The 25,964-nt window shown below is 37.4% G+C and overlaps 1 protein-coding gene across 1 annotated transcript in view; it reads left to right on the top strand.

Annotated features, from left to right (window-relative positions):
- The first annotated feature begins 205 nt into the window (after positions 1 to 205).
- The window catches only part of fgfrl1a (fibroblast growth factor receptor like 1a), a 43,211-nt gene continuing 17,452 nt past the window's right edge, over positions 206 to 25,964 (top strand). The window contains exons 1-3 of the mRNA XM_043257789.1: positions 206 to 671; positions 990 to 1,086; positions 20,007 to 20,279. Coding sequence (XP_043113724.1) covers positions 1,023 to 1,086; positions 20,007 to 20,279 — 337 coding nt within the window. The 5' untranslated portion in view covers positions 206 to 671; positions 990 to 1,022. The remainder of the gene's footprint in view (positions 672 to 989; positions 1,087 to 20,006; positions 20,280 to 25,964) is intronic.

Consider the following 25,964-nt stretch of genomic DNA (forward strand, 5'->3'; position numbering starts at 1 on the left):
GATAATGCTATTGATTATTTTAAATGAAAATGTATACTATATTTTTATATTATTAGGCTACTTTTATTAATATTATTCTAATTTGATTATTATTATTAGTAGTAGTAGTAGTATTGTGAAAGAGTTAAACAGCAAGAGTGAATAGGCTCGCTGTGATTGGTCTAAAGTTGACCGTAGGGCTGGACTGTAACAATCCTGAGTGTGTGCGCGCGCGCGCGCGTGTGTCTATGTTGCGTGTGTCTGGACGGCGAAATATTTAGCTAACGGTATTTAAAACAACGTTTTGGTACAAACTTAGGTGCTGAAATAATCTATCGCTCGTGTTTTGGTTTCTGAAGAATCTGTGGAGATAAAGCGAATGGTATTTGACCTGCTTTGGGCGATAAGTGCGCGGTGACTGTCATCTACAGAAGTTAACAGCGAGCGATCAGCTCGTGTATTAAAAAGTGTCGCGCGAAAATACATGGCGTAAGAGAGTTCGGGAATACAGTTATGCGTAATAATTAAACAGTTTTAATTCGCTGGATCCAGTGTTGAGTCCATGAGGATTTCTGATGTAGCGCCCAGATTTTATATAGGCTTCAATTGTCTGGTGTGTTTTAGGAGGATGTAAGCATGATATTTCATCTATCAGACGTAAGGAACATATTTGCGAACGTTTTTAACTGTTGGTAAGTTTTCGAATATTTTATTGGATATTTTATGCTTAAAAAAAACATTTTACCCACTTGGAAGAGCTTTTTGTGCACATTTACTTTGTACTGCACAAAATAAAAATCTCCATGTTGCAGGTTATGCTGTGTTGTGATTTAATGGAGGCAATGTTTTTTTTTTTGTTTGTTTTTTTTAATAAGACGACTCATGTGGAGTTAGAATTGTAATTCGATTCTACACACATTTACAGAAGTGCAGCAGAAGTTCACAAGTGTTTTGGCATAGCACTGGCGTTTCAGAGTAATTCAGCACTAACAACTTTATTTCTTTCATAGATTGAAGAACCAGGCAGCCTTAATAGGGACATCATGGAACTTTTCTGGATAGTTTTCTTTATTTTTGACATTATTTTCATGACAGACTGTGCTAGAGGTGAGTACAAGTTTATTTGTCATTGTGAAATGTCTTAAAAAAAAAAAAAAAAAAAAAAAGCTTTTTTAAAAACTCGGAAAAGTGTGAACCTCTGTTAAAATTCCTATGCTTTAACAATGTTTTGATATTTTAATAGCTTTGATTAATACTACATAGTTTGAAAGTAATTTTATGTTAATTTTTATAAACATACAGTAATATAGTAGTCTTCAGGTTACATTCACTAATCGTGTTTAACTAGTATGTTTAATGAATTCGGCAACACACATTTTATAAATACTTGTGTTAAAACTCAAAGATTGGAAAGAATTGTTGTTTAATGTGTTTGTGCAGCATTCACAAAATTAGGCTGCTTTTTATTTGTGTGTGTGTGTGTGTGTGTGTGTTGTGTGTGTGTGTGTGTGTGTGTGTGATTTTATGTATCCTTATTGTATTATGCATTAAGGTTTGGTATTTGTTTGGATAAAAAAGTAATCATGCGTTCAGTTGTTATTAGCTTTTAATAAGATGCGATATTCAACTTACTGGCTAAACTTGATTTAAAATGTGTTCTATTAATTGAAGGCCTGAAACCATTTAGATATAGTCAGTTTCTTGCATCTGCTGAGATGAAATTCAATCAGCCTGGACTTTGGTGGATTCTTTTAACCTGAGTTCAGGTCCAGATTGAGAGCTTGAGACTTTTGGGTTCTGTCGCTGGTATTGTTTGCTGAATGCAGTCCTCTCGCATTAGCCATTCTCCGGTCTTCCTTTTGGACTGAAGCGAACCATCATTTCCATTCATAATGGGCTGAATGGGGGCCGGGGCCGCTGATGGGCAGATAGTACAGCTCACTGACTCCACTCCATCAGGGCTGCATGTGAAGCGTGATGGAGTCTCCCTTTTGCGTTAGCGTACACCTCAGACTCAACAGCCTGTCACCGGAGCTGGCGGGCGAGAGAGAGAGAGGCCGAGCGACGTCTGTGCAGATTGCATCTGTGAGGGGCCCTGAACAATGTGGCATTCACGGTCACATAGCCCTGGCCTTCATGGAGACGCTTAGCCAAAAGTAAACAGAAATGCAGAAAGCAATGCGATTAGATTAGCCAATTATGTTTGTTTTGCTGTGCAATAGCGAAGGTGTGCCTCCAGAGCCAGGAAGATTTGTGTTTCTAAGGAAGCGCAGACAATTTGCCGCCTCGATCATATCTGAAACATGAAGCTGCGGGTATGTTTGATATGTTGCGCTTGTTACAGACTTGTTTTGCACCTGACAGAACAAAAAAATCTGTCCACTGAAGATTGCCCAAGTGATAGACTGCAGCATGTCAGAATAGGACGATTTGATGAGGTGCAATAAACTGGCTTTTTAAATGTTCAAAAATCTCAGTTCTTCCAAAATGCACCTCTGCTTTCGGTTCCAGGGTGACAATGACCTCAGATGTTCATGTCACATTGCAGTTCATGTATTGTCGTCTCATTTTTTACACTGCTTCTTTGTGATTAAATGATTAAAAAAATGTCCTTAAGGAAATTAGTTAATCCAAAAATGGAAAATTCTGTCATCAGTTATTTAGATTACTGTTACATCATTCCGAACCCTTTTGTTCATCTTCAAAAACACATATTAAGACATATTTATTATATTCTTCCATTTAAGCTTTGTTCTTATATAGACATTGATCGATGCACAAACATATAAAACATCAAATATGGTTAATGGAATTTAAACTTGAATTCTTGACACTTAAGGACCAATAGCGTTTATTATTGTGTGTCATGCAAGCACAGCTCATCTTCCTGTAAACATGTTTGATTTAAATAGTCCTAATTAAATCTATTCATCATATAAAGTGATTGTTCCTTTTTAGAGGACATAGATTCAACAGCTCACAATACAGGAATTTAGGAAAGTGAAGGCTGAGTGACCTCTCAGATTCTATTAAAATATCTTCATTTGTGCTTCAAAGATGAACAAATATAATTTCTGGATGAACTGTCCTTTTAACAACATTTATACTCTGCACTCTGTTTCCATTCTTTGTTACAATGAATCAGCTGCATCTGGAACAATATTTCAAAGTCAACAATGAAAATTCAATTGCAACCTATTTTCCTGATCCAGATTTGTTTGCGGTGTTTAAAGGTGAAAGATTTTTGACGTCAACGAAAAGTAAATATGTTTTACTGGCTAAACAAGTTATTGCATTCATATTCTCCTCTAGATTTTCTTTGGAATAATATGCACTGATGGGCAGTGCATGCAATGGCATAATTTAAAAAGTAAATAAAAGCAGTATTGCGCATTTATTTAAGGTTACAACAGCACTCAAGTCATTTGACAAAGATAGTTAGTGCAGGAGTAAGGCTCCTTTGTCCTTGACGTGTGGCAAACATTTTCTGTTTTTTACCGGAAGTGCAGTTCGTGCAGCGCTAACAAAGAAATATCACACTTGTGCAGCATTTTGCAATGTTTATGGGTCTAGGCATCTCAAAGTTGAAGACTTAACGTACGATTTCATCTGCTGTCCACTCGTTCCAGCTGCCGATTTTGAATGTTTATAAATGCAATATGCATCCAGTCCCATCTGAATCACTTTTGACCCATTCAGCAGCCATGCCAGAAGCGCAGTTTAACAATCCCATGTGGAATTTCAACAATTTGTCCACGGGAAAAACCTTAAAATGTGCCATTTATATGATGCAATGGCCTCATAGCTTGAATGGATATCATTGTGTGTAAGACACTGAGAGGCTGTAATTAAGACCCTCAAGCCTTGTTAGTAACGGTTTCCCATTTTTTGTTTTTTCAGATGATATCGACATGAGTTATGTCCTCTGACAGGAATAACTTCAGTGTTCACTCATAGGAAACAAAAATACATTTCTGTGTGGTTCTTTATCAGTAATGCAGAAATTGCTGTTTTACTCAGGAGTTGGGCTTGTGTAGGGTGTATTTTGGAAGGAGAAAAGTTTAAGGGAGTCTTTTGGGAACATATGGAATTGTGGAAGTGGGGGTTGAGCTCTGAAGATGGGCTGAAGTGTTTGTAGGCACGCGCTGATTTGTTTACACTGATGTAGACCACCCTTGCAGTATATGTTCATATACTTGTGGAAATGTGCGGATCAGAAATCTCAATGGGGCAAACAGTCAGATGGTCTGCTTGCAAAGTAAACACCCTTATGAACTCCAATCTGATGGACATTAAATCGGCATCTCTGGGAAAAAGGCCCTGGAGTCATAAACTTAACAGTGATTTTTCTCACCTCTCCCAACCCCCTACACTTTTCTCTTTTTTAACCTTTTCCACCTTATGGTAAATGACCTGAAGACATACAGGAAATGAATTTACTGTGTTGAAGAAACACAGTGTTTTATATTTGGTAAGTCCATTCATCCCACTTAAACATGTTTTAAAACAGTAGTCAAGTGTTGATTATTATCAGTTTTTCTTTATCCTCAAACATTATGTGTTGTTCATGGTCTAAACCTTAAAGACTCAATCACTAGTACCAATTAGATGGTTGGATGCTTGGTTTAACATGAAGATAACCTGTGTGAGTAAAGAAAGCTGTAAATCTCCCTTCCATTGAGAAGACTCAAGGAATGGTTGTTTAGTGGGCCCAATAAAATACTTATTGTGAAGTCAAATGGTGTTTACATAGTGGCCATTTTTGTGTCACCTACTCCCATTTGCGATAGACTGTGAGGGACATTCTTCTGTAATGAGGCGGAAAATGGTTGGGGAACATAAATGGTCTCATTTGCTTTACCAAGACATAAACCTCCGTGTGTGATGCTAAAGCGTAACAGACCATGATCAAATCAAACGCCTTCAGATTTATTTGAAATAGGTGTTGGACTTGCACAACTCTTCTCAGTTCATTTAATTATTTCATTGTAAATGGAAGAGTATATTTATTAATGACTAATTGTGTTAGTTAGTATATTATTTAAAGTATTAGTTTAAATTTAAACGTACACACATCTATTTTAAGTAAATGCTGTTCTTTTGAATATTCTATTTGTCAGAGAATGTATGGTAGTGTGTGTGCAGTTTTGTGGTTTTATCAGTGAAACATAAGCAAATGCTAGATTTTAATTGTTTATTTTACAAAAAAAAATAGCTGAAAATATTTTAAATGAAAATTAACAGTTGACGGTACTGTAGCTTTTGAATGCAAACACATTTTTGTTCACCTGGGATGTCTAGCAACTGATGCCAGTCATCAAAAAATATTATGTCAGTCGGGCTAATGTGATTTTGCTTAGTCCATAAAAAGGGACCAAAAGGTCTCTGATAACGGGATGTATGGCATATGGTGTGTTTCTTGTAGTGGCTAATAGAAGTTCACAGATCCAGCAGTGCAGGTTGGGGAGTTTCTTTTCTGGCCTTGGCACCTCACGGTGCCTGGATGCTGGTGCAGGATCTTGTTACTCGATGGGGGAGGTGCTCGTAATGATGGGAGTGTGAAAAGAGAAAAAACAGCCCAATTTGAATTGGGGGTTGTACAAACATTTAGCTAAATGCAGTTGTCCCCAGCAAGTTCAGTAAATTACTTTTCCTTTAAAGAGCTTTTATTTATTTTAATCTGAGTAAAGGCATTACCTTATTAAATGTATCCTTGTCAACTGTTATTTCAAATACTTTAACCAATTACTTCAATCAATCACCATACTATAGACTGTTAAATAATACATTTTTTCACAATCAGAAGTCATCTTTAGGCTGCAATGGTGAATCGGAAGCTGGCATGGCATTTATGTTTATTATGTTTAATTAATCCCAAACTTGATATGTATTAACAACTGTGTAAAAAAGACTCATTATAGGTAAGGCCTGCAGTGTTGCAATTTGTTGATTACTGTTCTTCAGTTTAATTATGTGAGTAATAATTATTATTATTGTTCACTGAACATAAGTGCACAACCACTGTGCTGTTTTCAGGAGTGCCCCTTATTGGGCATTGCATTCATAAGCTCAACAGACGCTTCAAAAATGTGTAAAAAGATATCTGTTGCAGTGCAAACACTTTCCACTCATTTTTCTTTATTTAACATCAATTGCGACAGCCACAGTTAACTTCAGTAGTGGAGTGGAATTTAAAATTTTATCATTTTTTTATCATTATGGTCAGCTATGGTTCCCAGTATGCTGGCTGTCCCAGATTTGGAGTTGGAAAGCTGATTACTGATATGCCAGCTCTTACATTCCCTTTACAATAACAAATTTACAAATACTGTGTCCCACAGAAATAAATCTTAGTCAAATGGGAAGTTTGTTAAACAGTCCGCTGATAGCTGCTTGGATTCAGTCCTACACATTTCACACGCTCACCCGCACTTCCTGGTCATAGCATACGCTGAATAGCTCATTGTTGTAGGCCGGTGGTCTGTGTTTGGCCAGTGCTCAGCAGAAAAGGTCAAAGGTCAGTATAGAGGACCAGGTTGGGTCGCATGCCTGACCCCCACACCAGAGGTCTTACAATAACATTTCTCCTGTTTTGTCTGCCTGTACGTCACTTTTTTCTAAATAGTCCCGATTTTGCGATTTGGACTTGTTGGCTGGGCGCTCCCCTGCGCTGTCTGGGACGGCTCCCGCCCCCATATCCCCAGCTGTTCTTTTGGTTGCATTACAAATGAGATGTTGAAAAGCAATCCTCAGACTGGAGACAGCTCCCCTTGTTTTCTTTGGGATTTGGCATGTCAGTTTGTGTTGGGGCCTGTGCTTCAACAGCAGCTGTGTATATGTCATATGTCAGAAAGGGCTCTGATGCTCCCCGTGCATCAGAAGTCCTCCGACAAAAAAAAAAAAAAAGCAATGCACGTGATTGATGGAAGGCGCTGTCACCCTGTCCCCTGGCTCGCAAATGCATTAGCTTACTGAAAACATTTTTTTTTCTTGTTTAGGTAAGGTAGGACTCTTAACCATACTGCCTCTGTTATGTTTGACCTGCCCTAGATATCAGCCACATCCAGAAATCTGCCGTTGTTTCCCGCCACATACCGCTGTGCAGTCCTGAGGTGCAAGAGCGTCTCCCAACTTTTGAAATTGTTGGAGGAATTGCATAACATATTGTTTTCCAAGCATCTATGTTTTGCATACAAATTGTCCATCAAGAAATATATTTTTGTTCTTTCTTTCAAATATATGCATTCAAAAGTTACATTCATAAATTTTGCAAGTGTGATGTGGATGTCCAAAAACTTTGGATCTGTTATATTTGAATGTTCTACTTTCATTACTCTGGAGGTTTGCAGTCTGGCTTTTTTCTTCTTGCCTCTTGCAATTTGTTTTCTAGGCAATTAGGAATGTAACCCTCTGACCCTCATAATACCAAGCTACCCCTTTGTCTCTTGAACATCATGACATGCCTCCCCTGCTGGCATACCCTGTTCAAGGTGAAAGGTTTTCCGTGCCTAAACAACAGCCGCAGAGTTGATTGACATTAAGTGACTGGTGAAATTCACAAACATTTCTGCACCATTGTCAGACATGTCACATTTGTTTTGCCTGATTTATTTTTATTTTTAAAATAAATGGCTGGATTTATCTCTTGACTATTGTGTTATGAATTCTCTTTTTGGCTTTTTCTAATTCTTGTAGAAACCTCTAAGACAAAGTTGCTACTTGAGTGTTGTTTCTTTTTTTTCTTTATTAATTAATTTGTTTAAATGTGTTTCATTTATTAATAGTCATTTTATGGAATGGTTGTCCCAGCTAAATCTTTTGCCGGGTTTTTGTGTTTGTGTTAGTAGTGAAAAGCATAGCCAGCTGTTAGGTTGAAATCCACACAGCAGTTGGAATGTGTGAAGTGTGTGAGAGTTGTGGGAGTGGTTTCAGTGCTTGGGCATTGCACTGGTCAAATCTGCATTTGTTTGAGTCAAATAGATTTTCAGAACAAATTTATGGCATTAAATAATTCATATATTACTCAGTATATTGTTTAGAGAGGTTTTGCTTGCACCTGTGGAAGTCTTCATCTGCTGCTGGCTGTTAAATGTCTCTCAGCCACTCCAAGGATCAGGCCTGATGAAATTACCTACATGGGGATATAAGGGGCTCTTTTGTAACAGGTGTGGGGGTCATTTTCCCAGCCTCAAATCCATTGTATATTGGAGGTCCAGATAAACTCTGCCTCATACTGTGTTGTTTTAGGATGGTACATGTCACTGGCATGTCCTGTTGAAAGAACAGTTCACCCAAAAATTACGTATTTATGTTATTCAAGAAACAAATTACATTGTAATTACTTGGGAAAAAAGCATCCAGCACATTATTCAAAATTACACAGAAGATATGGGGGTGAGGTTGAGTAAATGATGAACGTTTTCATTTTGAACGAACTCTCCCTTTAAGACCTCTTTTAACAGACATAGTATGTGTTTCAGACGCTAGAGCTGTGTTCCATATAGAGGCCCTGTTTCTAAAAATATTTGGCAGGATAGCTGATTCACAGCCGGCTCCCATGGGCCTGATCATTTTATTTTGAGCTGGAGCGGAAACGGAGACTAAGGTTGTTCATGGGACGGAACCGCCAGTGAAAGACCCTCACGTGACAGCGGTAGAAAGGAAAATAACTGCAGGGCAGATGACAGATCAGCGGCCCATGAGGGCAAAATTCGATGTCCACTGACAGGTACAAGTGCCATGACGACGGATTCATTTGAGACAATATTGCAGGATTGCTGGCCACGTGAGGTTCCCCTTCAGTCAATGGACACTTTGTCGGATCTGGCCTTGCTTTTCGGGTCAGAGTATTCTTCTCCTGTGGCGCCACAATGAATACAGGGCTAAAGCGCTTTACAAGGACAGGCTGACGGGGGATGGGGGAGATTGGAACGGGAAACTACAGAAGTGCTACGTTTGTAATTTTATACAGGTACTTCATGTGGACCCCATTATGCAAATAGCATGCCATAAGCCTTGGACCAAAAACAGCGCTTGAATTGCTTTCTCTTTTTTTTCTTTTTTTTTTAATCTAAAAAATGATACAAAGACCTTCTATGAACCGGTTTTATAGTGCACATTAAGAACACATGTAGCACATGGCCTGAGCATCGACCCAGCACTGGTTCACTCTCAGCTGCCGTTGTTAGAGCATAAGAGCTTTGAGAGGAATGTCCTACAACCCCCTTCCTCTTGTGCATCTCACTGCCTCTCCAAACAAATGGAGAGCTGTGCTCGTGAAACACTCAGTCTACATTAGCTCTCTGTGCTGGATGCCATTCTTTTTTTCTTTTTCACGGGTCAATTTTACACGAGGTGTCTTGTGTGCCTTCTTGCCCTGGTCAGGTGCCCGCAGAGCATGTAGATGAAACACTTTCTGATGGAGACCTGCACTGAACAAATTAAGTTAGTCATGGCTGAGACACGGTGTGGAATGTGCAAGGCAGGAGGAGCTGGGCACGGACAGACTCCGGTAGAGGGCAGGAATACAGGTCTTTCAGTAAATGGAAAAGATACTGATAGTGGGATTTGGGTCTTCAGTATTTTATTTTTTCTCTTTATATAACAGTTTTCTTAATATTTTGTTATATAGAGATATATAGTATATCTTAAAAGCATAGTTCACCCAAAAATGAAAATTACAATATTAATTACTCACCATCATGTCGTTCAAAACCTGAAAGACCTTAGTTTGTCTTTAGAACACAAATTAAGATATTTTTGATGAATTCTGAGAGCTTTTTCAACCTCCATAGAAAGCAAGGATGTTGCCATGGTCAAGGGACATGGTTAAAATCATTCACGTGACATCTGAGGTTCAACCGTAATTTGACAAAGCTATGAGAATACTGATTATGCATAAAGAAAACAAACATAATGACTTTATTTTGTCTCCTTAACAGTTGTCTTAACAATGACTTAACAGTTTGTCTCCTCCTCGTCACCCTGGCACCATTTTGGAACGTATTAGCTGAACTTAAACAATGTTTACTGTTCAAACCTGAATAGTCTTCAGCCATTACTACAGAATTTGGTGTCAATGTTAATATGCTAATTTGGAATGATTCTCACAATTGTGCTAGTTAATATTGTTGCAGAAAGTATTATACATTGTTTTTTATATATATTTATATCAAATCTCTTTACAGTTCACTTGAATTTAATGTATTAATGATTTAATGTATCCTTGCCAAATAAGTATTAATTCCTTTAATAAAAAAATATTTTGAACAGTAGTGTAAATACATGATAAATGGGGTTGATCTACTGATTCATTGATTAATTGAATAATTGTTTTAACCCTGAGCTATTGTGAGCTACCAAATCATTTCAAACTCTGCTTTATCCCATAGGTATTACCACAAAATAGATTAGGCCTTCCTTCATCAACTGCCCTTGACCTGCATCTGATGTTGTAGTGCAAACATGGGGCTCCTAGTTAACGAATAATATAAAGTTAATCACTAAAGTGAGCTATTGCAGGTGCTGGCCACCTATCTGAAGTGGGGTTAGTGTACTGAGTACAGATAAGTCCCAGAAGTGTGATCGGACAGGCTCGTCTCAGTTTTTATCAGGCAGCTGGAGGCCGCCAACGTTAAATATTAGCCATAGAGATATCAGGCACAAGTCTCAGCAGCACTCACTGTTAATAGTTGTCCTTTGCAATGCCGTTTTTATATAAAGCTGTTCTTGTGCTTTTCCATCATCTTAATTTTTTCACCACTTACCCTAATCTGTACCTTGACCTGTACTGCAACCTTTAAACCGAAGCAATTTCATATCAGCGAATTGCGTTACGAACTAAGTCATCATCTGGTGCTTTGAAATCAGATTTGATCAGCCTGACATTATTAAGTTTTAAATATCTCTTAACGTTTTTGAAAGCCACCATTTATCTTGTGCAAAGACGCAAATTGCCGATGCTGTTGAACGGCGTTTAGACTGGTGTGTGATGAGCGACCATTTTTAGCTTTGTTTTTATTCTTTGTCATCTGAGGGGAGGGAAGGAGCGGATATCTTATATACTCATGCCCTGCATTCCGGGCCTCTGTGAGCTGTTTGTCTGAGCGGTAAAATGGAATTAGCTTGCTCTGCCCTGCCAAAGAGCACACACTAGGATGTGTGACTGACTTGGCGTGTTTGCCTAGCGCAGAGTTTTCCAAATGAGGATTCGTGAGGGAACTGCAGGGTATAGTTCATTGCACAGTGAAGAGCAGTACTGTATTCATTTACACGAGTGCAGCTGATAATAAGTATGTTTTCAGAGTGTCTTGATTCACATCAGTTTTATTTTAGTATCTAGTAAAGATTATTTCTAAAGGATATTTTATTAAAAAGTCATTTTGTTTTTGTTTTGTATTTTTAAATGTCTATAGAGTATTTATGAATTTTTATTTATTAGTTTTAGTTATTTTAGTATGTAAGTGAAACAAAAATAAGACTAAAACGAATGCTAAAAATATAATAATTTCTATTTTATTTAATTCCAGTTAATGGTAATTTTATTTAAAGTAATGAATTTATATATAGTTTTTTTGTTTATTTAATGTACTTATTTATTTATTTTGTTTTAGGTAATAATAATAACAACCCTGGTTCACAGTAAATGCTAGATCTCAAAACAAAAACTGTTTTGGTTCATAGCATACGGTTGTGTTTCTTTTGCTTCCATATGTCTGTTCCCTGCCCAAACTTCGGTCCCTCTCTGTGTCCCCATCGTTGAGTCCACACAGCTAAAGCGGCACCCTGTAGAGGTCATTTTTATCTCCCCCCGTGAAACATAAAGCCCCCACAGCAGCCACATGTAATTGAAGTGGTGGCCTTTAACACAGTTTTTCGCCAGCGCGCAATAAGAAGCTGCCTTTTCCTCCAGCTTCCCGGCCGAGGTCGCAGCCTAGGGAATACTCTGCTCCCTCTGTATTTTTTCAGGCTCCCCTTTCACATCCAATACATCTGGATAATTGTCATCCAGGCCCAAGTTTCTTCTATTGAGCTCTCATAAAAGTCTTTATAACCAGTGGGAAGTATGTCGTCCTTTAAAAACTCCTTGAGGTTCTTGGCTCGTTAGCTTGCGAAAACAATGCCTTCTGAACATGTCCTTTTCATAGCTTTTCAGCACTCTGATTTCCAGACTTTACTGCAACATTTCGTTCCTCAATTCGTTTACACCGAGAAGACAGGTGCTGTTTAAAACGAACATGATCTGGGTTAATTTGGAAGGACAGACCATGCTTTGTTTCCAGTGAACCTGTGGCCGTTATATAAGGTGAGATGGAGGTTTATGCTCCTCAGAACTGACAGCTTTAAACGTTTCTGGAGTAAGTCCCATTGAGGTCTGGTTCTTTGACCAGCATTATTCATTTCCCTTCAAAGACTCTTTCTACTTTGACAATTATATATCTTTCCAGTCTTTACATGGCAAAAATAAATAAATAAAAACTTTTTGTCTTGTTGCACAATAAAAATATGTCTTTAAAATCATGTTTTAGGAAATCTATAAAATTAATTGTTTTGATCCTCAGTTGCAGCTATTGTAAACCATTTTATAATTTGGTACTTCATATGTTACGCATATTTTTCTGAAGTATATTTTTTCTTGTTGAAAGAATGTTTAGATCTTTCTACCCAAAAACAGTACAAAACTGATTCAAAATAATATATATATATTGTTTTAAGGAGGAACAAGGATCTCATGTTGTGTTCCTCTAATGCCAGAACAGTGAAGGGAACTTAAAGACTTTAAAGAATCTGCTGACTGGTCGACATGGCAACATTATCCGCTCAGCACCCAACACCCTACTGGCTTCTGGTCCTTAGATTCCCAGAAAAGTGTGTCTCCGTTGGGGCCATGGCAAGAGCAGTGGCAGAACGGGAGAGCCAGCCAAACCTCTCTTTTCCCACCGCTCCAGGCCTTCATTAGATAAACCACTCACTCAATCACTGCTCTAGTTTGCGGGATCCTGTGCCATTCACAACATGTTTTTCCCCTCATCTGGAAGCAGAATACATGATGGAGCTGTTTTGTACTGTATCTGTTTTTCTATTGATTGCGTGTAATTATATTGACAAAGGCCTGTGTAACCATTCATTACATAACTATTTATTTGAAACTTCCACTTGGACATCCATTTTTTTTTTTACTTCCATGAGCTATGTAAAAGCAACTTTTCCAGTAGAGACTTTAAACCAAATTTAAACTTACACTCTAAGGGAAAAAATGCAGAATGTTCATGTATTTTTTTACTGACTTTTTCATCAACCCTAAGACACTACATAGTGCTTAATTTCATTCAAAATATGAGTGTGCTTGGAACTACTACTTTTGCCAATAAATAAAAAAAATGTATTCATTAATTCATTTATTTAGTTATTTGTTTAGCAAAAATCCATTTGTGTAAAGGTGGGTGGTTGGTTGCCAAGTTGTTGCCATATGGTTGATAATATTCTGGTCTAGTGTAGTCTATTTTTCCCCCCATTTTTATTTTACTGGTACATGTGATTAACCAAATACATTGCAGAGTTCTTGAAGATCTTGTGCGTTTCTGATGTAAATACGAGCAGCCCACTGCCTTAGGGCAGCGTTAACTGTCATGCTTTTGCAATTGGTAGCAATTGACCTATTGACAGCAGGGGAAATGGCTCCTCTTTACCTGTCTGAATAGGGTACGGTCTGTGTAAGTAGAATATTCCCATCACTTTCACTTGTCGCCCCAGGCAGTGACAGACACAAAGACAGGCTCTTGGGTGAGACAGCAGCACAGAAATATATCTGTTATATCTGTTATATACAGTCTTTCTTGCGCTAGATATATTTCTTGCGCTTTGTTATTTGTCAGACTTTGTGGTTAGGGTTTGATCTTAACCCCTAAATTTTTTACTTCTGCAGTTAATTCAGCCTTAACCGCTTAGCGTATTAACTCCCTTCAGTTTTGTAGATACATTTTAGCCTTAACTGGTGCGCTTGCTTTTTTTTAAAGGTAGTTTATTAATTAATACTGCTGTGGATATTTTGCATTGTTAATGATGAAGAGTCTGGTTTTTCTTGCATGCTTTAATATTCTCTTAAATGTATTTATATTTTTCACTTCCACCACTGGTATTTCTTTCTGGAAATGCAAATGAAGTCACATATATTATCTTGCACGCTATATTCTTTGTATTCATACAAACTGCTAATGAACGATCAAAGTTATGCAAGAAAATCAGAGAAGACTTTTTATTTGGTCATGCCTTAAAATTCCTGATTTGTGGCAGATTTAGTATCACATAAATGTGGTCTTAGAAGAATACTAACGCCTTTCTTTCTTTGGCGTTTGTGTATAACTTTGCTTAGCAGTGCAGTAGATTACCATTGATTGATTATAGTCATTGAGCTGCTGAATTCTGTTTCGTTTTAAAACTGAACCTCAAAATAAGACGCCGATGCCCTAAAGTCAGAAAGACCTTGAATGTAGGTTTGTTTTCCAAAAGAAATAGAAGAGATGAGAAGATTCCAAAAAAATGTTGCAATTACAGTTTTTGTTGTAACTTTCCAAACACTAGTTAGATTATAGGTTAGTTCACATTTTAGGTTTTTATATTCTTATGGGTCATAAACCTTCATAACAAACAATATACTCATTAAAGAAAAACAATATGTGTACAAAATATGTTATAAAATACATATAACAATATATTTAAAAAAGTGTTTTTGTGGTTTTTTTGGGGGAATTTACTAAAGTTTTGATCGTAGTTTTGAACGCTAAACGTTATCACGGTGGTCTTGTTTCTTTTGTAGCTGTTGGCTCTGAAAACCTCATGGTGGCAACATGTGATATCCCACAATCCCCCTCCTTGCAGCTTTCCCCCGAGGGAGACCCGTACTCAATCCGGCAAATGTTTTAGGAGGTTTTTCATTTCATCCGACTCTCATTGGCTTTTTTTGTCCTTGGCCTGCTTTAATAAACAGGAATCCGGAGCTCACTGAACAGCTCCAGAGTGTTCAGATGTTAATTGCCGGTCAAACATTCTGGAGCTGAAAATGTTCAAATCCTTTATAAACAATCAAAAAACAATTATTATGAAAAATGGTGAGCTTGTGTTGACGTCCATTGTTAGGGTCTATAAATGCAAGTATAAATGCAAATGCAAGTGACTTGATTCCATTTCGATTGTGTCACCTTGGGAAAAATCTTAGTATGCATAGAAGGCCAATGGCAGCTGCTAGAGACCACACCATACATCATAACTGGAGTATGTTTACATTCCTTGTTTTACATTTTCAGCCAGCCATGATCCATCCTTCAAGATGATGTAAATCCACTGTAATTACTCCTATTTTAACACAATCATCTCATAACATCATACACACACACACACACAAGACGTGTATGTGTGTGTGTATATATACTGCATATATGTGTGCTAAGGTTATATATATATAGTGATGTAAATTCATGACATTGTGTTTAGAGATCAGCAGTCCCAGAGTTATGTTCATTAAATATTGTGAAAGGTTCATTAACTAAATTTGCCTTAAAGAACTGACTTGTTATGGTCATATTATATGATCTTAATATGTACTTCACACATTTGATTTTATGCATTTGACACATTTACCCTAAAGTATTTCTGGTTAAATAGCGTTTAAGAAATGTAAAAGTCTAAGAACTGTCGTACAGTACAGAAACAAATTTTTAGCTTGGTCTTTAACTAAGTAAAAATCAAATGAAAATGATCATTTAAATTATTATACTTCCCAACCTCACATTATCTCAAACCCTTAACTTTTGTTTTGATTTTAAAAATGAAGATTTTTCTTTCATATCCATATATTTATATTTTTAGTTCCATGTTTAATGTTTTTTAGTATATTTGATGTAATCTATGTGTGCATTTATAAATATTTATTTTTAGCATTATACAAAGTCATTGTGTCTCTTTACAAGAGTTTTTTGTTTCATGTTCTCAGTTCATATTCATTACTTTTTTTAACTTGATTATGTATGCATTTTATTGTAAAATGCATTGCTTGATAACGAGTTTTATTGTAAGAACAGAAATTCATATATAACAAAAGAAAAACAAGTATTTTGATTACCATGTAAACTAAGCCCTTAATGGGCTTACAATTTGCTCACATTCATTCATAAAAGTTTATTCATGAATATGTTTTATGTATTATGTGCTATTATCTATAAATTTGTCCAAATCGTCCTTTTGAGGTGCTTGATTTTCTTGGAGGATAAGGTTTTGTGTCCTGTGAGTGTTTGAGTCTGTGTTTAAGCATATACTGTACATCACAAAGTTTGTCACATTAGATGTTGTCAATAGAGCTTGACCTACAGTATTGTTTTAATTTCCACAACTCCAGAGCTGTTAGTTTTGGATGTATTCACATTTCTGGGAGTTAGTGGTGAAAAAGAATACTATTAGTAATAAAGCAGCCCCCCATAAGAGGAAGTGAAGGCAGGGTGAGGGTTATCTTACTCTTTAATAACCTGCTTCCTGAAGGTGAATACATTGGCGCTCGTGAGCTCAGACCTGCTCAAGAAATTATAATCAAACACATTCTTGTGCTCCAAATCACGTCCTGTGCTCCCTACACGAGGCCAACCAAAATATTATGCCTCAGCGTCTTTCGCACCAAAGGGCCCTATCTAACTGGCTCAAGGAGAGATATCTATTCTTAAGGGAAAGTTTTTTTACGCAAAGCGCAGTAGAGAGGCTTTTTGGCAGAGGGCTACAGTTAAAAGAGAATATATGATGGAATGCTACTTGCGTTGGCCTCTTACAGATATTTTTTTTTTTCTGTCATTAGTCGACATTCCAGTGCGTGTTGGGATACTTTAAGCCAGCTAGCCGTAAAAGGGAAGAAGGGGGAAACGGAAGACTGCAACTCACTCAGAGTTCTCCAGTGCACGGGCGAATAAGAGGCTGGCCTCCGCATTGTATAGTGCTGCGACAGAAGGGAATGCGTTTATGTTGAATGGAGAAAACAGATTGCCTTTTAAAGAGTTTGACCTGCCGTTCCCCTCATTCAGCTCACAAATTCACTCACACACCCAATATTTACACAGACTCACAGGCTTTTTTAAGTATTGTTGGGCATTGGAATGCATTTATTTATTCGTTTAAGTGTAAATACTGTTACTCCATGTTGCCGTTTCTCTTTCCGGAGGGCTAAAAAAATGCTTTCCTGACCCTGGCTCTGACTTTTGTGACTTGTGTGGGAGCCGTTGCATAAATCACGGCCGTCTTTGAGCCAAAGGGAGAAGAATTGGAAGGCAAACCAAGCTCTGCTTGTGAGAGTTCAGGGCCTTTGTTTTTCTCCACGCACCTCTGATCTGTGAAACGTGCAGTGTTGTCGACCTGCGAGGAGGACAGGCCTTGGGACTGACCCGCAAACAGAAGGCCCAGAGCAGGAGAGCCGTAAATCTGCTCAAAGTGTGGGTGTATGGTCCTCCTAAAGGAGAATGAGATTTCAATCTGTGAAACGGCTCACCAGGAAGGTTTTATTCTGATGAGAAAGCCATTCGAAACGGAGCGGGAGAACAGTACCCTGGCGAGTTCCTGCCTGTGACTAATTTCTTTTTCACACTTTCAAACATCATCCATCAACATGTCAGCTACCCACTGCTGTCTGTGAGACACAGTAGTGTGCTGTAGTCAGCCTGACTTCATACCTGTGCCAGGGACTCCTTCACACTCCTGCTGGGCACCACGTCATATCAGAGCAGTGTGAAACCAGGCATGAGATTTCTCACTAGAAAAGTCCCCTTTGATTCGACATCAAACAGTTTTGCTGTTACAGTTCATGGACAATTGATATCTATCAGCATATAAAAGATTTTCTGCATTGCTCTTTTCCATACAACGAAAGTAGGTTGTGATGTAAGGACCAAATAAGGACATAAAATAATGTCTCATGACTTTGAATTTTTTGCTATGTTGTTCGCAAATTCTTATGGTTTGTCATTAAGACAATATACTATCTAGTTTGTTATATTATGTAGTACTGTTTTGCATAGTATTTCAAAAAGTGTGTTTGTGAATTAATATACTTTCCAGCTTTTTGAACTGTTTTCATTGTTTTTATCAAAGATAGAAATACATGGCTAAAAATGCATTATTCTTTTGTACTCTACTTTATTAGTAACCAAACTTGCAAAACCCACCAAGTAACCAAAATCCTCCTAACATACTCTTGTCTCGGGGATGTCTAAAATAATTTTAAATAATGTTAAAATAAGATTAATAATAATACAAAAATATAATAGTAGTAGAAATAGAGCAGTATATGTAGTGTTTTAACTACTTTTGTCTTTGGAGAAACAGGATGTGCATGGTCCTTAAAAGCATTGCTGGATCGTTCCTGAAATCCTGAAAGACAATTATCTTTTTTATGTTAATTAATTGTTGCCAACTTTGTAACAGTTGAGTAAAAATACTTAAAACAATAATATATTGTAAATACAATGATTTCAGCCATGTTTAAGGCCATAAAAAAGCAGATATACATACATAGTTGCACACCAGTGATGTGAGTTACTATTGCGTCAAATTAAAACCTTAAAACAACCTTCGATTATGCCACGTCTATGCCATACCTGCTGACTTTTAACTGTCTCTCATATTAACCTGACATATGGCTTCAGAAAACCTCCGAAAGTTTTTTTTTTTTTTTTTTTTGTTCAGATTCATCCTCTGTCATTCAGAGAATTTCTTTCATCAGATTGAGGATTTAATTTGTTAAGATAGATTTGGAAATGATTAAGTGTTGGACAGACGTCTGACAATGAGATAAAACACTCTTTCCTCTTCATTTATCCGAGTGATAGCTGCAATTATGGGCATGGTATAATTTCTTTTAGAATAAAGATCTAAAACGTAATATCCTTCATGCATATGACTGCATGTGGAAATCTGTTTCTCAAATTTTTCACCACAAGATCTTCTTAAGCCCTGTTTTGTGGCAGCTAAATGGATCCAATCTGGCATTAGCCTTACGTAAACAGCTATTAGAGTGACTCACACAGCCTTGAGAGGAACGAGCACGGACAGTATTTGCAGACTCTGACCTTTTTAACCTCGGAGGAGCCACCAACTGAGGAGCATACAAACAATGCAGTCCAGTAGCAGAGTACGCCAGCAAGACATGGCTGGCTGACAGGGGACTGCGGTTACAATTTCCCCACAGACATAAACAGTGACACTATCAATTTCCTGCATTGGGTCTTTTAACGAGAGCAAGCAGGGCTGTGCGTGGGCAGGGGGAAGCCTCACTCTGCTCAGCCAGGCCAAGACTCTTGAAAGCTTCATCTCATCTCCTGAAAAGCAAATAATTTAGTTGAATGCACTGAAGCTTTCGTTTTACTTCAGTGCGACATCCAGTAATAAAGACTGCAGCAGAGTGAACTGTTGAAAACAAGTGTGGATTTTTAGAATAAAAAAACGTAATAATGAGAAACACAAATTTTGAGTAGAGTGACACCTGATTTTGTCCATCGGGACTTGACTAGATTGTGTTGTTGTTTGCCATTTCTCAATCATTTCATGTCAGTGATAGGATGGGAGGAGGTTGTCAATATTGATTTCATGGTCACAAATCTTATCTAGCATAAGAGATTTTAATGTGCATTTACCCTAAAGTTTGAAGAATCAATGAAGAACCATTTGAGTCAATTAAAAAAGTTCAAGGTTCATGTGAACACAATCTGACGATGAAGTTGAATTTGTGTTAAAGGTGACATATCATGAACATCGGACTTTTCCAAGTTTTACGTGCTATAATCAGGTCCCCAGTGCATTCACCAACCAAGGAAATTGTGAAAAAGAGAAACCCAATAACTTTGTGTTAGTAAGCCTTTTCATGAAACAGGCATGTCCTCTTTTTGACATTTATGTATTTTCTCTAATGGCAAAATTTAATGACCATGTGTAGAAAAACAACACTTTCATGTATTTATCTATAATGACAATTATTATTATCATCATCTTTTTCTCTGTAGGTCCTCCACGTGTAGCAGAGAAGGTAGCTCACCGCCAGACCGTCAGAATTGGACGCACCATGAAACTTCATTGTCCTGTGGAGGGCGATCCACCACCCCTCATCATGTGGACCAAAGATGGACGAAATATCCACAGTGGTTGGATGCGCTTCAGGGTCCTGCAGCAAGCTCTCCGTATCAAAGAGGTGGAGGCAGAGGATGCCGGAACATTCATTTGTAAAGCCACTAATGGTTTTGGCAGCGTCAACATTAACTACACACTCATCGTCATCGGTAAGTTGTATGAAACCTCTCAAGATAGCAGTTTATCTTCGCAATAGTGTTTCACATAATAATTGCTTGGAGAACTTCTACCTAGTTCACAATACATATTCTTAACCCTGTTCTAATGTTACTGAAAGTATTCTAAATGAATGACCACATGCTCAAAGTTAGTAAACTAGGGATGCATGATAATGATTGCGCTAAAATGTCTGCGCATTTTGTCAGTAAAGCCAGTTCTGTAATCAGCAACACTGTTGTTCACTGACAATCCAAATCCATGCTGATAATGAAGGTGGTTTTGTGCAGCTCATCAGTGAACAACGACTCTGTGTAGTAAATGGGGCTCAATGTGAAATCACGTACTTGATGGCATTTACCACTGATTACAGAACCGGCTTTACTGACAAAACATTTCGGCCAGTCATTATTGGTGCATCCCTTTTAGTAACTTGCATAAAACCTGCCAAAACATCTCCATATATGTGCAATGATGCACTCTAAAGATGCACAGCAAGAATTTTACACTACTTAAAAGAACCAGTGTATCTCCCAGTGCATTGTCACAAACTACAAAGACTACAAATTAAGTTTTATGACATGGAGCTTAAAACAGCGCTGCAAAAAATATTTTGTCAATAGAAACAAAAGCACAAACACAAATATGCACTGGAGCATTTTCCAAATGTTCTTCTCACTGACAGCCACATTTTTTAAATATGACACCTGTTGCAATGAACAGAATCCTTTGATGCTTTGTCTTGTGTTCACTTAAGCCAACCAGAAATGGCCAAATCAAAATGAGCAGAAGGATCCTTAAAATACTTAATCCACAACTCTGTGATAATTTTGGGATTTCGATGGCCTTTTCTCAGACCTATCGTCCAGTAGTTGGACCTTTGTTCTACTGTGTGTGATGTTTAGAAGGCCGAATGAGTGCGCTGGCCGCCCGCCAAGTTAATCAGGGTCTAATTTGGCCGTGTTCCAAATAGTGATCTGTCTACTTGCGTGGGGAGGGGCTTTGGGCAAGTCTTGTGATCTCACCAGCCTCCTTACAGATTTTCTGAGGACATGAACCCTGTTCCACGTACATTCATCAGAGATGGTACAGAGAAAAAACGACAAGCCACCTCCATAACTTCTAAATGCCACAGTGTTCACATCTGCCTTCTGCGAGCAGTCACCTTAAACTTCAAGGATGATAATGTTAACCAGTGGGGTAATTTGGGACCTCAAAAGCATCCATCTAAAGCAATGCCAAGTCTAAATGGAGGCCCTGGTGGAGTGCCTCTTTCAGGGCGAGTTTTATATTAGCTGGACTAAGTTAATGATCCTTTTATTTGCCTCTCAGAAGAGCCCTATGTAATGCAAGACAATGGAGCTAAATTACAGGAATTGAGAACATCCCCATCGGTGAATGGACTGTTTGTTTTGTAACATACAGTGGGTCATTAGTGATCCTGACCCCTGCATGTGCATCTCTTAGAGTTACGACTGCATACAGTAAACCTGATTTTTGTTCAAGTGTGTGTAAACCAGTCTCCCTACTGATAACTGGGAGTAGAAAATCATTTTCCTTTGCCCTGTTAATTATTGTATTTCCTGTTGAAGGACAATGTATAATGTTTGTCAAAGTGTGCGTGCTAATTTATAAGCTCAGATTTAATATCTGACGGATATATAAAAACAAAGTAAAGCTGATTCTGAATTAGCCTTTTCACTACTGCAGAACAAAATGACAATGCAAACATTTATCCTCTACAGTAATTCTTTGTTATTCTTGTCAGTGAAAGTGAAAATACTTTGGGTATTCGTATAATTTAACGAAAAATGCATCTAAGCACATATCCATGCTTTGGATGTTGTCACTCTCTTTATTTTATGTGACATATACCGAGTTTTTTTTTTTGTTTGTTTGTTTTTATGCAAAATGCATACTTAGTCTAACTGCAAAATTCTCAATACCATCTATTTGTAAACAAAAAAAAAACAAAAAATGACATGTCTAACACCATTAATACTAATAAAGTAAAATATATATTTTCATATAATTTTTGCTGTTTTAGAACATTCAAGGAAAATAAATAATAAATAAATATACTGCATGAAATCTACCCATTCCCTCCCCACTCTAGTTAAAAGTTAAGATATACATCATGAAACATGCGAGGAGAATTGAAGCTAGCGATATGAGAATAAGAAAACAAGCATTTATAAAAAGTCTTCTCATAATTAAGCATGAATGAGAAGTTGTTTTGCAGCTGAAGGCAATAAGCGAACCCCTGAACTTTGGGAGGGTTGGAGGGGGGGCGGCAGGGGCAGCTGCCAAGATGACCTCAGTTGAGCAGCTGCACCCACTGTGCAGGGACGCCCAAGATGTGCCAGGATGGCTTTGATATACCGCAACCGTCTCCGCCATGCTGTTTAGTCAGGGCCCTTGAACTTGGACTTGTTTGTTAATCCCTCTACTGGCACATCCCACCTTCAACGTAATTCAAGCCGTGCCGGTGGAGGCTGAGGTGTAGTTTGATAGGTGTTAGCTACATTGTTTTGTAGTGTTTTGGAAAGCCTAGGTTTTCTTTTATAGTGTGCAAATACAGAGATTAAAATTATTAAAAAAAAAATCCTTGTCATGATTCTAAGAAATTTCAAACATTGATTTGTCTGAGCTGGTATTGTATTTAAAATAAAACATTTTTTATATTTATAGATATCAGATTGTTACATGATTTCATTTGGCTTTTAAAGATAATTCCCCAAGAGGAATCCTTTTATAGGATGTCATAACATCTGCGTTATGCTCTTTATATGGTGTTCCATATAGTAAAATAAAGCGATCCACACAGTAAAGGACATTCTTGTTTCCTTCTGTGTAGTAATGAGCTTTAAATGTGGGGATTCTAAGATGTGGTTATAATAATTAGTTGAGACCATCTGAAATTTTTAGTATTTTATATTTGCACACTTTGATTCAGTGATGAATATTGACACATTTTTCTTATTATGACTGCTTTTTTTTACATTTCCAGTTAATCTGTTTAATTTGTATAGATATTTGCAGTTTTCCTTTCTGTTTTATATGTCATGGCACCAGATCACGTTTCTACACATAAACCAAATTGTGCATTATACCATGACCTGTAAGGACAAAAAAAATCATTTTTCTATTTATTTAATTGCTTTCATATGGTTTGCTATCCATGGTCTCCTTTTCACTTTAACAACTTCAATTTCTGAAACCTGTAGTTCATCCTCCACTTCCAGATCCTGTTCTGTTAGTTAATATATGTAAACGTCAGTGGCATGCGTATGCAAAGCATGTTAAATTAAGACGGATCTAAGATCAGATCCTCGCGTGTTTACATGTGTACACATTTCCACTTAGTCTCAAATTCTAAACCTTTGGAGTTGGACCTGTGGTGTAGTGGTTACATGAGTCACGGTGCTCATGGGTTAATAACAAATTTCATTTCAATAACATCCCTATCATTGTATTCTCCTGTTCGATACTATTCAGTGCTGTGATACAATGTGTACTGTTAAAAGCGCTATATAAATAGAATTTGAGGATATTTGAGGAATCGTTCATGTCTGCAGCATTTGCTGTGCAGGACGAGTTTTAAACCAAATACAGTCACAAAGCATTTTGTTGCTATTCCAAATCTAACTGTTATCTTCATCTCAGCCCTTGTATCCTAACATCAGGTCCAGTCATTTGTTATCTAGGCTATTTTGTGTAGTAGAACAGCATGTGTAGTCTCTTTCTGTGCTGTGTGGCTCTGTGATCAAATGTCCCTGTGAAGACAGGAGACCTGTGTTGATAGGACTCATTAGTGGCTTTGCCCTTCCTCAAACCAGATGGGAAAGACATTACTGTCCATTTATCATGGGCCGCTCTGGCTTTAAGCTGCTCTCTCTTCTTACAGCCTCCAAGCATGTCCCCAGTCTGCTGGGTCCGCTATGTTTCTTTTTACTCCCTGGATGCCTACTCCTACTCATTCACTGCCATCTCCTCTCCTTATTTATTAGCTTTTTTTGTTAACATTTGTATTATTGCACCAGATGCGTCATTGGCAGAGATGATAAGAAGAAAGGTGGCTTTCAGAGCATCCAGCGGAAACAAGGAGTGATGGAAAAGGAAAAAAAAGGATTGAAAGAACAGATTTCATATTTTGTTTCAGTTCTCTGCGCCCGATTGTTGTGTTTGTTGGCCCTCACCTTCATAAACTGACTATCGCAAGAAAAACAAAATGATCAAGATTAGATATATCATCTGTTTGAAATGACAGCACCGACATGATTGTGGAATTGAGACATGTAGGAAGCTGCTGGGAAGTGCTTGGTGATTTATAGCGATTTGTGGAGTTTGCTCGGGCCCTAGAAGGTGCCGTTCAGCCAACATCTGGTAATGATTGCAGTGCAGAAAAACTGGAGCTTGAGATATCTACTGATCTCTACGCAGGGTTTCCCTCTGGACTTCAAGAGGCCCTAGCATCGGTTGTGTGAAACTACTGAAATAGTGTGTGCAGAACACTATTAACACTCGTGCTTTTTTTTTTGTCTGCACTCTGCTCTTAACGTGTTTGTTTCAAATAAAATTTTTGATTGAGGATAAATGCCAATGAGTTCTGATTGTTGCTTGTCTGCATCGTACCATTGAAAGTCTGATATGGATATCATAGGTTTTAGATCATAAAGCTAATACAAATAAAATCTATAAGAATAAATTTGTTTGGCATTTGTTTTTTAGGTGAATTTTATCAGTAGAGAATAATTTTTTATCAAGGACACATTCAATTTGTCAAAATACAGTAAAGACATATATAATGTTACAAAGCTTTTTCTTTCAAATATATATAAAAAAAAATACATTTCTAATTATCAAATATTTCAAAAACAGTGTATCCCAGTTTCCAAAAAAATAACCAGCTTTGCCTTCACAGGTTAAATTAAAGCCAGGACTTCCATTATATAAATGACTCAACTAGCTGATTAGGCAGCCCACATATCTGTATTAAAACATGTATTTTTGTACATGATTATTCCATTGTAAATAAGATGGCTTTTTAAAATAAACTCTTCTGAGCTGTGTAGTCAGTGAGCCACCACTGCATCCATGGATCGTGGCGGAAGTGTCAGATTCCACAGCTGTCTTGAGGATAAATGGTGAAAAGAAAAGAGATCTGATAGCATCCTTTATAGAGTCCTTCTGAAAAAAAAACGTATTAAATATTAAATGAAATTTAAAGATCCAGAAGACATGTATCTGGTTTCATCAGTTTTAATTGAGAAATCTGTATCTCATCCTCCAACACTTGTTTCAAAGAGCTGTGTTATAGTTCTCAGTAGCAGGTATCTCCTAGATTAGATTTGTGTGACACTTCAGTAATATCTTAAGTCTCAGTTACTCTACCGAAAAATTAATTTAGCGGTTTGACTGATATATGATTTTTTTTTATGGTACTGCTTCCAAATGGTAAAATAATAGCAAAGACTGAATGTCCATCTTATAAGAATGCTATGTGTGAATTATGGCCAAGGGCTTGCTGAGAGCGTGAGAAGGAAAAGAGTTTTCTGTTCGTTTTTTTGGTATTTCAAAATAATTTTTACTAAAGGGTTACACCGATAATCAAACAAAAGATCTCCAAAATTATATATAACAAGCTAATCAAAGCAAAATAGTATTTAAATATTAAA

This window comes from Puntigrus tetrazona, chromosome 14 (assembly GCF_018831695.1).
Source record: "Puntigrus tetrazona isolate hp1 chromosome 14, ASM1883169v1, whole genome shotgun sequence".
NCBI classification, from domain to species: Eukaryota; Metazoa; Chordata; class Actinopteri; order Cypriniformes; family Cyprinidae; genus Puntigrus; species Puntigrus tetrazona.